This window comes from Thermobia domestica, chromosome 6, assembly GCF_964235325.1.
Source record: "Thermobia domestica chromosome 6, izTheDome1.hap1.1, whole genome shotgun sequence".
NCBI classification, from domain to species: Eukaryota; Metazoa; Arthropoda; class Insecta; order Zygentoma; family Lepismatidae; genus Thermobia; species Thermobia domestica.
In genome coordinates this window covers 189955823-189972721 of record NC_137459.1, presented here as the reverse complement: position 1 = coordinate 189972721, position 16899 = coordinate 189955823, and the positions used below count along the sequence as shown (strand labels likewise).

The window sequence follows — 16899 nt, the reverse complement described above, 5'->3', positions numbered from 1 at the left end:
TTTTTTTAAAACAGTGAAGGCTATTCTCTTGATGTTTATAATGCTGATAGAACTGGTTTGAATTGGAGGTCAGTAACACACTGGAATCAAAGTGAGAAAAATTAACTCCTAGCTTTAAAGTTAGTAAAGATCAAAGATCAAATCAGAGTTTTGGCGTGCGCAAATGCTAGTGGTACTTATGACATACTTTTACTTGTAATTGGAAAATCTATAAAAACCACGATGTTTCAAGAACGTGAAGTATACGCCTCTATGTTACAAGGCCCAGGTAAGGCTTGAATGAATGCATATTTATTTTATAACTGGTATGTGAATGATTTTATCTCAAATACAAAGATTTTCAGAGAAAAGAAATTTAGAAAAGTGATATTCTTACTGAATTCTGAACCATCACATCCAGATGTTGAATTCAGTTGAGGACTTTCAAGTCAAATATTTACCTCCACTACAGCATTAATTCAGCCAACGGATCAAGGTATAGCAAAGAAAGTGAAACAAATGTTAAAAAAAAAGTTTTATTGTTAAAAGTAGAGGAGAGAGTAATAGCATTTTTGAAGAAAGAAAAAAAAACGCATATTAAGGACTACCGTTAGATGTTAGCTGATGCTTGGAACACCTTGCCACAAGAAAATCTTTGAAATGCATGGGTTAGACTTATTCCCTCAAACTTCTAGTTTTTTTCTGAGTACGGTAGAAATGTCCAAGCTTGGTTGGAAAGTGACAGTGACCCAGGTTTTCAAATTTTGAATGACTATGAAATTGTTTCTTTGGTACAAGAACGGAATGATGAAAATACTGAAATAGGCAATGAAGAGGAGAATGGATCAAGTCACGAAGGGGCGTTTACTGCATGAGAAACTGTGCTATCGTGGTATGGGAAGCAAGAAGATAGTTGTTCAATCCAGTTTCTTCTGTTGAAAAGAATGAAAACCTTGGCTTAAGAAAATCTGTTAAAAAAAAAAAAAAAAAAAACTGATGTATTTTGTTTTTGTGTGTCTGTATAGTATTGTACAGTATCTTCTTCTTTTTCTAAACATTTTTCCAAGGTAGCTGGGGTCGGCTTTTCGGATCACTGTCCTTCATTTGTTTCTATCTTGTGTAACATTCATTGTGACACTACACTGCACCATATCGTTCTTCAGACAATCACTCCACTTCTTCTTCGGCCGGCCATTCGTTTCCCATTCAGTTGTATAAAATCCACTTGATGAGCTACATATCCCGAAGGTCTTACATGCCCAAACATCCCATCAAAGTACAGTTTTCCTACTACTCGTCTCACCTTTGCTGTTGCTTTACTCACATCATTTTTAATTCTGTCCTTCCACGTCACTCCACACATCCACCGCAGCAGCATCTCTGCAACGTGGAACTACTGTTCCTCTCTCTTCGTCGTCCAACATTCTGCTGCGTATAATATGGCAGATCGCACTACTGTTTTGTAAACTTTTCTTTTAAGGCGTATTTGTACCCTACGGTCACATAATGCTCCAGCCGCTTCTCTCCATTTTATCCCATCGCTGCTAATTCTGTTGTTTACATCTTCTATTCCTACATTTTTCTGCAGTATTGATCCCAAATACTTGAATCTCCTCGTCATTATCACCTCTTCCTCTTCCAGTCGTATTTTTGTATTGTCCATTACATTTTTCCTGAAAGGACAATGTAAATATTCTGTCTTGAATTAATAATTCTAAGCTCTACATTCTCCAACTGTCCTCTCAAGGCATTTAATTTCTCTTGCAGTATTGCTTTAGTCTAACTCACCAGCGCGATGTCGTCCGCGAATAGCATATTCCATGGTGCTACCTCTTGGATATCCTTTGTAAACTCGTCCATCTCAACTGCGAGAAGGTATAAGCTAAGATTCGATCCCTGATGAAATCCCACTTTGACTGTGAACTCTTCTGTTATTCTATACTAGCAGCGTTCACCCCGCTTCGCTGCGGTCACCCCGGAACGCAATAAACTTTGTTACTTAGATAATTTTTACTTTTTCGCTTTCAAGTGATATGATAAAAACCATAGAAGATTGCAGTAAATGTTAACATTATATCGCCTGTCATTTATGTTAACCCGCCAAGTGACACGGTCGTGCGGGTTGCATATAAATACGTTTATTTTTACCTATGATGAACTAACAAAGGATTTGTACGTTATGGACACTTGAATGGTCAATTATCTCAAGACACTGGTAATTAAAAATTAAAGTGATATGATAAAAACCATCTAGGGTCCAAATCCTAATAACCCCCCAAAAATGAAAGAAATTGGTTCAGCCGTATTAGCGTGATGAGGGAACAAAGGATTTGTGCGTTCTCTTTTATATATAAGATGTGCTCCTCATCCCTGTCGTACATTCATAATACATACTTTGAATTATTCAGATGTATGTGATCAGGGCACACTTTTTCTTTAGTGCTTACTAAATAAAGTCCTGTGGACGATGAAAACTACAGTATATGGAAGTCCTGGTATTCTCTGTGCTTTTCCATTAACATCGCTAGTGCAGATCTTGCATCCGTTGTTGACTGTCCTGACATGAAACCAAATTGGTTGTTTGTTAACCTTGGTCTCTTCCCTCAATTTCATATCACTCTCCCACACTTTCATTGCATGGCTTATAAGTTTTATTCCTCTGTAGTTGTCATATTCTTGCACATCTCCTTTGTTTTCAAAACCTGGTACAACGTGTCTGCTTCTCCATTCTTTTGGCATATTTCCTGGTAAACCTCTGCATTCCTTCTTTATGTAAACTTTTTCGTGCTTTATTTCTTCATATAAGTACAGTCTATTATAAGAAAAATGAAAACGTATACTGTGCGTGCTTTTCTTTGTTAAATAAACACATGTTTGATTATTCGGAATGATTATCCGCATAATCTTCGGTCCTAATTAATGCGGATAAACGACGCTCTACTGTACCTCCTCCCGGATCCTATGGAATGTGTAAATCGCCATTTGGGAGGCGGGCTGATGCCACTCCTCGTGTACGATTCGAGACGACAAGTAGTCTATTGTCGAGAACTGGGTTATAAGGGAGGGGGGAACCATGTAGCCAGCAACTATACTGGAGTGCGCCATTGCGAATCCAACATTAAAATTTCGACTGGAAAATGAGAGTTGTTAAATGACGCCAACACCGCTCTTGTTATTGTTTCGTCCGTAGCACTTTTCGGCCTACCCGTTTGGGGCATGTCTTCAACAGATTCCTTATTTCTGAATTTGTAGACAATGGTAGCAGCTGTGTTTGATAAGACAGGGCTCATTTCTGGATGGCGCTGATTGAAATCATCTGCGATGACTCTCAAACCTCGTTCTTTTAATATCAGAACAATATCTATGCGTTCAACTTTGGTTAGGACTATCTTCTGTTAATCAACTTAAAAAAGCAAAACACATGTTTGATCTCGTAAACCATAAGAGCTAGACTAACCTAACATAAAAATTACGGTGATGAAGCAAGCACAGCAATGAAGTTCTGGGGACAATTTGTCCCTGTTTGACATATCACCCTCTTTTCACTTGAAATTTTAAAGTTAGATTCAAAATGGCGAGTACCAAGATGACAGTAGGTTGAGCAGTATTGTAGTGACGTGTTCCCCTCTCCTCTATGACACAGCCCTTGACATTGGATTTCTGTTATATCATTTTTCTATTCAATGACTGTTCTAAAACTTTCGGCTCACCCTGTATTTATTTGCATCATGAATGCAGCACGATAATCAAATTCTCAGATCTCCAGTTATTGGACTTGATGTTAATAATATAATTACTTTCACTACACAGTCAAAACATATACTTGACTGAAAAGTTATGATTCTGCAATTTATCATTATAAATAAAAGTACACAGACCTCTTATGGATATTAATTTATTTGTAAACCATTACATCTTTCACATTTTATCCCGTCTAATAGCATCTTTCACAGAAAGAAATTACATTCTTATAAATGACGTAATTAAGTTCATTTTCTTGGATATATAAAGTATTTGTTTTATTGTATACAACTATTTTTACTCACTAAGAACCTACGCTTATGGAATTAAATATTCCACGTAGTAGTTTTTCTTCCTTTTTCTTAATACAACGGGCCAATGAAAATAGTTTGTTTCGAAACTACACCATAAAATTATTTACTTTTCATCTATTGCTCTCCCTATATATGATAGTTTTCTTATCCACAGATCAACATTAAGTTCCGAACTGTCTGTGCAGTGTCCATAGCCATCTTAAACATTGAAATTGAAATATTGGTTAAGATAAGGCACTTTAATCCTTTAAATTTTCATAGTTGTATAGGATGTTACGGTCGAATGTGGTAGGCTATTTTTAGATGCAATTTCTGAATTACTTTTCCAAGTAAATTTAAAGACTCCCTTTTTTCACCCTAGATTAGTAACCTACTTACTACCAAACTTTGTTTATTTCAACTATGTTTTACTGTTCTGCATTTACTGTATAGCACTGTGGTAAAGATGACTGGAAACTTCCTGCTTACACATAGTTCTTGTTCATCAAATCGTATTTACAATAACAAAATAGAAATTACTTACTGGCGTAGGTGTACATCCTCTAAAAGCACTTTTGGATAATTGCATAATTGAACAATGTTCTTAGGAAAATGTAAGTTATGTTGATAAATTCCAAACATGTTGCTCTGTTGAATATCTTTTTATTATTATTAACTTCTGTTTAATTGCGTAAGAAGGAACGTGGCAATCAAGGAAATGATATACCTTATATTACTAACGAAATCATTTAAGGTAATATATTCTGACCAATAATTTTAAATACGAATCGAAATATAAAGGAAAACAAGCAGCACACAGCTATCTGTGAAGGAAGGGTGCTATATATGTCTTTGTCATTCTATTCATTGTTACTATGTATATTTAACCTGAAATGATAAATATATTAATTTATTAGTATTGCTAGTGATGTGCAATTGATACAATACAATCTTACTTTTCAATACTAAACTAAAACTTCTGAAAGTGACTATTATTAATAAATGTAAAAGCAACTGAACAGTGCGGCGTGTGTTGGTTTGCATTTGACATTCCTATCTTGTTTCAGTTTATTGAGTATGAACGCGTTAATGGTGTGAACCATATATTTATGAGTATTTTTGAATATAAGTAGGCTTGATATTAACAAACCCATATTTCGATATTTTTGAGGACGAAAGGAAGTAAACGATTTCTGTTAAGTAGCGAAGAGCATTTACTTTTTATTGCAAGTCCCAGATTGTAATTTACGTTATTACCGTGACGAGGTTAGAAGGGCAAAGATTATGTGATATGCTGTACTCTCAGAGTTCCAGGGTTATTAGTCTAACCTTTGCTTCACATATGTGATTATGACTTATCATATAGTACGCAGCGTTTCATTACGGAAGAAACGTGGCTGTCACTGTTCCTTTTTTAAGTATATATGTGTTATGTAATTTGTATGTGTAAGTTTTATTTCTTTGTTTGGTCGTTTTACATTCGATTCTGGTGGCGATGTTTTCTCTCCTTCATTATTGAGCAGGAATGTTGCATCCTTATTGGTTTCCGTTAGGTGGTATTTTAAATCTTATCTGTGCTGTTCTTTCTTGACTTTTTTTGAACGCTGCAATATGATTTGGTGACCCTGATTATCTTCATCTTGAGTTCTGTCTTTGTTGTATCTTTTAGTATGTCAGCTGCGACTTTCCATAGTATTGCCAGTTTGCTGATGGAATGTTTACTGTTTATATCAATAAATTCAATCCTGATAGTCTATTGACTTTTATGAGCCTAGTTGAATCGCTGGTGTACTTTGGTGAGCCTAGTTGAATCGCTGGCAATACCGGAACGCTAGGTATTGCCTGTTGTCCTCGTTTGTTTTTATTTCCGCCTTGTTGGAAGACGTTCTATGTAGTAGCCGAGTGCTCACCTTGGCAGTCCTGAAACCAGAGATCGAGAAGGTGAACGTGTTACTCTAAAATATCTATCATTTTGTTACTTACTTCCTTAGACGTGCAAAGGTTGTTGGTTTTAATCCATGTATTGTGTAAACCATAGACAATATATTAAGATAATCAGTACTGCCAACTGCGAATTTGTTTTTAAAATGCTAAAATAATTTGGCCACTACTGTGGACATTAATACTGAAGAGGATATACTGGTTGATCGTGCTTTTTTTTCTTGTTCTTGTTAGATGCTGCATGGGACATTTTAGGCAGTATGGTATTGCAGTACATTAGAACTGCAAGTGGCCCAGCCGTTCGCACTGGAACGTTTCGGAACTTGAACGATAAGGCTCAGTACTGATTCTATAGGGCAGATGTATCGCACGAGTAAAATCAATGGCAATGGAACTTTTTCGTGCCTCATTTTTTCTTTCATTTGTTGGACATTGATTACTGGTAATCCTTGCTCTAAGTTCAGCCTCAATTTCTTTCAGATGTGCTTCAAAGGGTAGTTTCCGGATCGCTGTCCTCATGGGGATTCTTTGCAGTCTCTTTTAAGCTTTCATAGTCTTCTACTGTTTCACACTGAATTCAGATGAAGCCTTTAGTTATAATGAAGCTTAGTGCGTCTTGCAAAGTTCTGCCGCGTATGTGCATAATTTATGTTCCTTATCTTTAAATTCAACGTAGATACAAATATTTTTATTTTAGCCTTTCCAACACATTTGTTGGTCTTCTGTGTCATCTTTGTTTGCTTCCGTAGTTAATTTATTCGTGGATTCTAATGATCCATATTGGTTTATTGTTGAGACTGCAGCTGGTGCATCATGCTTCCTGTTCACGGTTTCACAGTTTTTCTTTACAATTTCATGACACTTCTTGCATTTCTTTAGTGTTCGTTTCTTACCTTCTGTTGAGTGATAACGGACCTGCTCAAGCCAATCCTGATACAACTGGGTCTCCTGTGATGGAGGTTTCCATTAGGTCAGGACCTGCTCAAGCGCATCCGGATACAGCTGGGTCTCTTGCTGGTCCTGATTACGTCCGGTTGGATCTTTTGTTTTCCTTCTTCTAATAATTACCGCCCAGAGCGTCTTAAGACACTCTAAGCGGTAACTTCCGAAGAAGTAGAAGAGTAGATTACTCAGAGTGATGAGCACTTCCTAATACAACGGAAGTTTAGTGTCATGAACATAGAATTAAAATAAGATCCGAACCATTACTCGGATTTTGACTTGCATTATACTCTCAGTTGCACATACATTATGCAGACAGGAACAAGCACACCAGTGTAAATATGAGTGTTATTGTTGTGTTCAGAATGTTTTAGGTGCACTTGAATGAAAGAGGCATTACGAGAATTGCAGGAAACCTTTACGTCTTAGACAACGAAAACGTGAATTTAGAGCTTGTCACTGACAATTGATTACCCGGCAGCTTCCATCACTTCCACCACCTCAAGAGAGATAAGCAGAAAAGGTGATGAAAATGATTCGCTCACAATTAGGATACACTGGGAGAGGTTAGCAGGAAAAAGGATTAGAAATTGAGAACACCAATTTTCCCGAGATACTAAAGAGGAATCAAGAATAGATTCAATATTTAACAGAGTATTTATTATTTTTGTGTGCTTAAACTTAGTAAAGAAATTCTATAAAGACCTTAAAATATAATTGTGATAAATAATAATGATAATAAACACTAACAACAAACATTAAAAAAAGATCCATAGTGACTGCATAAAATTGATTTTGCAAATATATTGGAAGTACAAGGCAGTTAAACAAAAAGATTTCCCCGAGAGTTATAGGAGAAAACAACAGAAAATGAGTATGACCTACGTGTTTCACTTGGACAAAATTTTCTAAAAAGAAGCCTGATAGAAATTCTCTCTTATTTTTAGGGTAAAGTACTGATTTATGTAATATAAACTTACCTACGAACCTCCATAGTTTCTACAAAAACGTAAGATACGGTGGTGTGGTTTTAATCACTTTTGATTTCCATAATGCAACACATACGAATGCTGTAGCCACAAGTAATTTTACTAGTCTTCCGGATCTCCTGTATGCTGGTTCATTTTTCTCAACAATCACGTCACCAGGTATGACCTCATCACTCCCTTCAAGCTGCAAACAAATACATAATGTAGGGCTTTCTGGAAAACAGTTTCATTTAGAGTACTTACGAATTAGTCATATTAGACATATATCACTATGTTACTTGTAAAAGTAACACATATGTAGTGAGTATCTGAGTGAGTGAAGACTGAAATCATCAATATTGGCATCAATAAGACGAAAAACAAATCATTAACATAACAATAGCGATCAATTACTCAAGAGCATTTTAAAAATACATTAAGTGAAAAAAAATAATGTAAGGACTGGATTTTACATCATTCATATACATGAAGGATCGAAAATAACTTACTAAAATTGCTTAGCTATAACTTCTTAAACAACAAATTGACTATAATGAAATGACAATTGGTGTAGACCTCAGAATAGTGTAATTCATGTAGGAAATTAATATTCCACATACACTTAAGCATTGTTCACGAGCTTGAGAAAATGATTAGAAATGGCTGCTACTTATTTAGGTAGGAAATTTGGTAGTATCATTTTGAGTATATGCCATATGTGATCTTCCAACCGATCAAGAGTTCGTGGTTTGATGCGATAAACCTCTTCCTTAGCACAGACACAGAAAAAAAATTGAAAGGAATGAGGTCAAGACTCCATGCTGGTTACTCACAAGGGCCCAAATAACGTCCTGATAAATGCAGTTACGGGTGTACTAAAACTTTCTTGCACATTTTGGTCTAGTTTTTACACTATTAGTTACCTCTATGGAGGTAAGGCGCAATGATAGATACATTTGAGATTCAAACTAAGATATTGATGAAGGTTTCATTGAAATACATCCAACAATTCTTGAAACATTGGTGGTCAAACATACATCACCCAGACGTTTTATTATACCATATTAGGATACGTAGATGATTATTTTTTGTTACCAAAGATACATAAAATAGATATAACATATATCAAATACAAAATATATAAAAAGTTCCTTTACATACGTACCTTCCTAAGATACATGTGAAGGAACTTAATCTCATTAAACAAACTCTCCGATTGATTAACTGCACTTTGTGCCAAGGTCGTAAGGGAAAGTGAATTCTTTTCTTCATGCTCTTTCTTCAGTTCTTCACAGATCGGATTCTCCTTCAATTTCTTGTTTATGTGAGTCATGGACGACAATAGGATTTTTAAATGTTTTGCTGTGCTTTTCAACACTAAAGAAGCTTCAAATGTGCTATAAAGGAAAGTAAGTACGTTTCATTAAATAATGAGATTTCAAAATAACATTTTTTTTTTTTTTTTTTTTTACGGAAGAGACAATTAATTTTATTATATTTGTAAACAAGAACTTTATAAATGAAAACAGTATATTAAGTACGGAACTTACATCTCACATTCTTATACGAGAACTAAAGTTTGGTGAATTAAAAGAGAATGCGTCTTCATCACTTACCTCAATCTCATTCAATTATAGCTAATACATCTAGCTTGAGGCATCATTTAATATTTTTCAATTGAACTAAGTTTAGTTGTAGGTTACTTTGGTTTGATATGAAACAATTTCAGGGGTGACACTTAAAAAAAAACTCGCTGAAAAAAATAAACTAGCTAAAATGCACGTCCTTCGCATGGGCAAAACAGGTTTATGGAAAAATTTGAGCATCCTTTCCCCTTAGGATACGTACTTCAATGAAAGTATAATTACAAAAGCAGACTTTATTTTTATTTAAGAATATATATACCGATTTTTTTTTATTTCCAACTTAAGCAAATTCTGACGTTTAGAATTTTTCAATAAAGAAAAGGGAATTTTGATATTATAGAAATGATCCCTTTTCTCCTTAGGAGTGAAATTTTCGAAAATACTGAAACATATATTCCATTATTTATATGTAAGAGTTTATATGCCGATTTTCACATCTCCAACTTAAGCAAATCCTTACATTCTACATTATTTATGAATAAATAAAAGGAAATTCGAATATTGTAAAAATGGCCCACTTGTCCCCTTTAGTAGCAGAGTTTTCGGAAACGCTAAAACCGGTATTATCTTATTTTCAAATCAGAGTTTCTATACCGAATTTCACATCTTCAACTTAAGCAAATTTTCATATTGAACACTTTCCTAATATATGAAAAAAAATTTGAATATTATAGAAATGACCCCCATTTCTCCCTTCGAAGCTAAATACTACAAAACAGTTGAAACGTGTTTTATTTAGACTTTATATACCAAATACTAGATCTCCAATTTAAACGAATTCTTACACTGAGCTTTTTCTGAACAAATAGTGGGAATATTAATATTACAGAATTTTCCCACTTTCCCCTTTAGAAGCGGAATTTTCACATATGCTAAAATAATATATATATATATATATATATATATATATATATATATATATATATATTAATTTAAGAGTTTATATACGAATTTCAGATCTCCAACTTAACCGAATCTTCATATTAGCCACTTTCTCAATAGACAGGGAAATTCGGATATTATAAAAATTGCCCCTCTTTTCTCTCTTAGGAGAGGAATTTTTCAAAACGCTGGAACAAGTATTCTATTATTTGTATTTAAGAGTTTATATATCAAATTTCACATCTCCAACTTGAACAAATCCTAACATCCCACACTTTGAGACTAAATGAAACGAAATTTCAATATAATAGAAATTGACCCATTTTATCCGTTAGAAGCGGAATTTTCTGACACGCTGAAATACGTGTTTTCTTATTTTTAATTTAAAGTCTATATGCTGAATTTCAGATCTCCAACTTAAGTGAATCCTCACATTCAACAGTTCTCTATTTAAGAAAGAAAAATTTTGATATTTTAGAAACGTCCTCCTTTCCCCATTTAGAAGCAGAATTTGCAAAAACGCTGAAACACGGAATCCCTTATTTTTAATGAAAAGTTTATATGTCGGCTTTCATCTTTCTACTTTGAGAGATTCATGAGATACACTATTCTTGGTTTTAAAAAAATTCCCCCTTTACCCCTGTAGGACACGTATTTCCAAAAATAATTCCTTCTCTCTTGTTTTCGCAAAAAAAGGAGTATTCTTTCCAAAATTTACATTAATACCTATGTTGGTATAGCCTGGGGGAGTCTCCTACTTCTACTCTTTTATAATATAGCATAGATGATAGAGCTAGGTGCATTTATCTTAAAATACAATACAAAAACAGAGAAATGAAATTATTTGTTTTATTTAACGTCCCACGTTTATGCCTGTAGGCTAAGGGAGACGATGATAAAGCAAGTGATGATGATGATGATGTTAGAGTTGGTGGAATGAGAAAGTAGGAGGAAACGTGAGTACCTCAAGAAAACCCACGGACACGATGTTGTCCACCACAAACTTACTTGGCCAGGGAAAAAGACCAGGGATCCCACGCACCAGAAGTAAGTATTCTACCACTGAGTCAGCGTGCCCCCAATACAAAAATATAGCCATTGATTAAAATTTAAAAATATGAGTTAGAAAAATGTTACTAAAATTGAAATTAATTAAACTAAACCGTTTGAATAAATTAAACCATTTTTAAAGATCCCACTTACAGGGACAAATTTCAAATGTACAAACTATAGGAAATAGATTTTTTTCATTTTTTGGTTTCTAGTAAAATAATAATTCTAGTTAAATTCACTCATGATAATTCAAAGCTACTGAGTGAAAATGTAATTGATTAAGTGAAAATGTATCATTTGATCTCAATTGCTGAATTTTACTTGATAATTTTCAAGTCTGTTTGCCCTAAAATGTTCTGATTCATTAAAAATTGTAATTTACCTGAGTGAATTGTCGGTATTGAAGACGTATACAGACTTCCTTTCCCAGTTCTTGCGATGGAATTTACGGATTGCTTCTAAAATGTTCTTTCTTTCGCCGTCAACTTGAACCCCTACATCTTTCAAATCTTCTTCTGTAAAGCAAAGAAACCTGTCCAATTTCACTGTTTTAGCAGCAAACAGTGGAATCAAGTGTTCAAGATCCAACCCAGTTAGCAACATGGCTAAGTCTTCATCAGATTTTGTTCTGGAAATAGAAATAAAAAAAGAATATAAGAATTAACAAATTTCTTGTTGAGTACATAAGCCATGTTTATATTTTTAGCCCATTGATTTAAATGAGGAATTATATTTCTGTTTTCTTTGAATTGAACTGGAATTTTAATAACATGGTTTTACTATTGTCTGCTTTAAGTCTAGTTAAATGTCCCTTACTTCGGGAAAATTAAATTATATTATAATTTTTAATATTTTATAATATTTTATTTTATAACCTTAAATTTATATAAAATGCAAACTCATTTTGAGAAAACAAAGGACACTTAACTAGATTTGAAGTAGAAATCAGTAACATTACATCATTAAAATTCCAGTTGAATTCAAATAAAACAGAAATATAATTCCCTAATTAAGTCAATGGGCTAAAAAGAAACAAAGATGGTGGATACTCAATATCGTTAATGTAGCTGAGTTTGAGACACATTTGAATTGGATACAAATTGTGATGTTTAGGAGATGGAAAAAGTGAAAGAAAGCAAGGATATGTTTAGAATAGGATTAACATTCTCGGCATTTGCCTGACGTTCTCGGTGGTCCTCCAGCGATGACTCCTCTGATGGATAGTTGTCCTCTCTTTGCTTCATCTCCTCTAGGTAGTCGGTGCTCAGTTGGCTCAAATAGAAATCCAGCGAAGAGAAACAGGTGTTTCAAAGCAACACCGACAACGTTTGGCAGGTGATTCCTGACACCAAGATAAGACAAAAAATACAGAACAAACTGGGTGCACAAATGCTTCCTTTTGGAGTTACAGGCTGCCGAGAATATGTAAAAATGAATTTTAAAGGTCCAGAGCTATGGTCCTACCGTAGTCGAGTCAAGACTTCAGTTAAGAATTAGTATGTGCCCTACCCAAATATCCTAGTTTCAGAATCCTGCGGTATTTCCGCAACAATTTTTATAGAGGTAGTTGGTGAGTACATCAAATTATACGCCCGTAGCAAAACTCCCTCTATAAAAATTATTGCGTACCTTAGAATTCAGATTTTTTTTTTTTTTTTTTTTGATAGCGCACATATTAGTTCCTGAGTGAATTCTTGATCCGACTACGGTAGATCCCATAGTTTTGTAGCTATGGACCTTTAATGTTTATTTGTTTCATGTTTTCGGCAGCCTGCAACTCCGAAAGGAAGTATTTTGCACCCAGGTTGGTCTATACTTTTTGTCTTATCTTGATGTCAGGAATCACCTCCCAAACGTTGTTGGTGTTGTTTTGAAACACCCTGTATAGTAGGTATGAATAACTGTGCAAAATTGAGTTATGAGTTACTGTGAATGTAGAAATTTGGCCACCACTGCAGATTCATTCTTTGGGTCATATACACAAACAATAGACAGGGTAACAAATTGGCGTTCCAGTACATCGAGAATTATGACGTCATCAACATGGCCGCCCGTGAAATTTTCAATAGCATTTTTAAACGCGTATAGAATAGAGGTAAAACCGTCGTTTTGTCCCAAACCAAAGTAAATTAACTGCAAAGTATACACAATTAGTTGCAGTATCCGTATATGGTGCCATGTTTGAGGTATATTGAAGCAAACTTGAAAAAAGTATTTCTTGACACTCGTTTGTAATTTCAAATCTGAATAACTCCGTAATTATCGACAATTCTAAAAAAAAATATTATAGTAACAAAAATGTAGATCTTATTATTATCCATTCAACAGTACCAATATGTTTTCTGTATCATTTTATACAAGGTAGTTATGTGATTTTATATAAGACATGGTGTGGAAGCTTCGTTATAGGTATGTTATACTTGTATCATTAAATAAGAGTTAAAGATGCTCTACGATGTTGTTTGTGTATATGTATAAGACCCCTTCTATTGTTTGTGTATATGACCCAAAGAATGAATCTCCAGTTGTGGCCAAACTTTTGCATTCACGGTAACTCTCATTTAATGATTCATACCCACTAATATAGAAAATAAGTGCTTCAGTGGTGATAAATTTTATCGAAATACAAACGCTCTTTTATATGTCGAGACATTCTCGTCAGATATACGACATCGTAACAGACAAATATTACCCTTTCTTGACTAGGATAGGATTTAGACTTTTAGACTCGAAATGTTGGCCCGCGCAAATTACATCCTTGTCGTAGCAAATCTGGTCTTCAACTTTCTCGTCTTCACATCATCCTGTGGGTTTTGTCTGGCCTGTTTGGTTATTCGCTTTACAGTTCAATGGATTACTACGTGGATGATAAAAGTGCAAGTTGCGTAGGTTAACCTCAAATAAGGTGATGGTTGGAACGTGGAAGCAGTTTTATTGGTTGAGAAAAACACATACATTAATAACTCAACAGAAAATAGAAATTCTTTGTCTGCGATGTAAATGAACTCTTAGTTGCACTGAAAGGAAATAGAAATTAAAATATAAGTTTAATTTTAATCTGATGATTGAATTCTCTTTCCATGATTTCAAATAAATAATATTTATCATTTTCGCAGAATTTCAGCTCAATATGTTGTGCCCAAAATTTGTAATTATTATTGTTATTCTTATAGACAATTTATCGGGGTGGCACAATATCTTCACAAAGCTACAAAAGGAAACCTTAGATGAACTACGGAGTTCATATTTGTTACGAATCTCGTAGAATAGTTTTGAAGGTCTATTATTTTTTAAAAAAAGTTTCTAAAGCAGTATCTTTTGGCTTAGAAGTAAGTACGGTATAAAGATGATTTGGAAGTATTTAAGCAGAAAAGATATTTAGATATGATCGTTATAAACACAGTGTATAATGAATGAAATGAAGAAAAAGTTATATGTACAGACCATGACTAGATAAAAACGCCTGGCAAGAACGATAAGTAAAGAGGTTTAACTTATGTATTGTCATACTGGAAATAAAACCCTGTCCAACATCTAGTTTTTAAAATTTATGAATGAGTACTTACTTCATTAAAAAAAAATTGTATGTTCTTTACACGCACGCAGATGTGGTGTCCTTTTATAGTGTCGTGCATGCTACATAGCAGTCAATATGCACATATGTTAATTCACTCACTTACTCGTATGAGTATAAGAGAGTACTTTTCGAACATTGTTTTTAATCTGAATTCTGACATATTTAATATATATCTGTTTTATAAAATTTAGTTAAATGTCGTTATAGAAAGCATTTCCAAAGATAATTTGTGTAATATATGATTCTTACTTGCCTTCTTACAGCAAAATGTGGCGCTCAAAGCACAAGGGATTTAAGTGCAATTAAGAAAGTTATGAGAAGAAGATACTTGAAGTTTGTACGCTCCGAATAAATATTAATACATGGAAAAGTGAACACTGTATTTTACATCATAGGAGTTATTTACAATGTCTGGTGACGAATCTTTTAATTACTTAAGGGAGCTTCAAATAGAAATCTTAAATATGAAATTAGTCCAAAATCTCAAAAAATTGAATCCTTTCTGCACTGAACGCCCCAAATCTTTCGCTATTTCTTATTCTGATTTTAGCCATTGGAACAAGAAAAAATATTTTCAAAATTAGTCCTCAACAACTAATTTGATTGAATAATAGTTTATGTTAAAATAGTGAAACAAAGAATAATTGTATATTCTGTAATGCTTAGAAGTGGTTACCAAATCCATCTAAGGAACATACAAGTTTTCTATATGTAACCAGTTTCAAGAATTTAAATTGTTGTTCGTCTCTTCAGAATATTTGATGACATTGGTGATCCAAACAGTATAACGATATTTCACATATAAGAGATACCACTTTATGAAGGATAGCTCACTGCAAAAGTCTTATTCTATTTCATAAATAAAGTCGGGTTTTAAGTGTGAATTCCTTACCACATCAATATGATAGTTCAGGTTTAGTTTGGTATCAAAAATAACGCCCTGAAGAGTATTCAGATACACCTACAATGGTTTTGGTTTAGACAGAGCAATTAAATTGAATGTGTAAATGATGTTAATGGGATTTGATTTTCTTATAAAAGATAGAAATTTACATTTGGTAACATTTAGCACTAGTTTATTCTCATGTTGCAACATTTGGAATGTTTATAGTTCCTGTTGGAATGTACACACTCATTTTTAACTTATTTTGAAATGTTGAAGCTATCATCAAAATATAACAAATTTTTTTTATTAGAGATCAAATGCCACTAATAACAGGAGGGAATAACAAAGGTTCTAGAACATATTCTTGAGGTATTACTGAAAGATTTCAACTTTTCAGTAATATATCTTTTGTATAAAATAAATTGTTTCCGTTATACAAGTGTGATACAAAATATCTTCTTGCCACTTCAATAACGTACGCAGAAGTTGATCAAGGAGAAAGGGCTCCCAAGTTCATATCGTTTCAAGATTTTCAGTCATCAAAATATGTTTAAGGACATTTTAATATATTAAATGTTTATTTTCATAATATATGCTGCATGGTTGCGAAACAAGGTCGCTTACTCTGACAGTGAGGAGAGAACGCAGATTAAGAATAAAGTCCTGAGACAAATTTTCGGACCCAAGAGGAACGGGAATGGCGGAAACTTCAGGAACTGGATAATTTATATCGTTTACCAAACATTGTTAGGGTCATCAATTTTAGAAGGTTTAGGTGGGCAGGTCATGTAGTCACAACGGAGGAAAGTAGGAACGCTTTCAAAGTTTTAACTGGAAATCCAATCAAAAAAACGACAATTAGGAAGATCTAGGCGTAGATGGGAGGACAATATTAAGATAGACCTCGCAGACATAGGAACACAAAGTAGAAATTGGACACAGTTGTCTAAGGACAGAAGTCAGTGGAGAGTTTTTCTGAATGCGGCATTAA

At 34.0% G+C, this 16899-nt stretch overlaps 1 protein-coding gene across 2 annotated transcripts in view; it reads right to left on the bottom strand.

The window, feature by feature from the left end:
- Positions 1–3865: 3865 nt before the first annotated feature.
- Positions 3866–16899, bottom strand: part of LOC145687748 (uncharacterized) — a 115192-nt gene continuing 102158 nt past the window's right edge. For both annotated transcript variants that reach the window (XM_081761195.1, XM_081761196.1), the window contains exons 7-10: positions 11828–12073; positions 9030–9261; positions 7877–8069; positions 3866–4901 (exon numbers count right to left, since the gene is read on the bottom strand). In XM_081761195.1, coding sequence (XP_081617321.1) covers positions 7896–8069; positions 9030–9261; positions 11828–12073 — 652 coding nt within the window. In that variant the 3' untranslated portion in view covers positions 3866–4901; positions 7877–7895. The remainder of the gene's footprint in view (positions 4902–7876; positions 8070–9029; positions 9262–11827; positions 12074–16899) is intronic.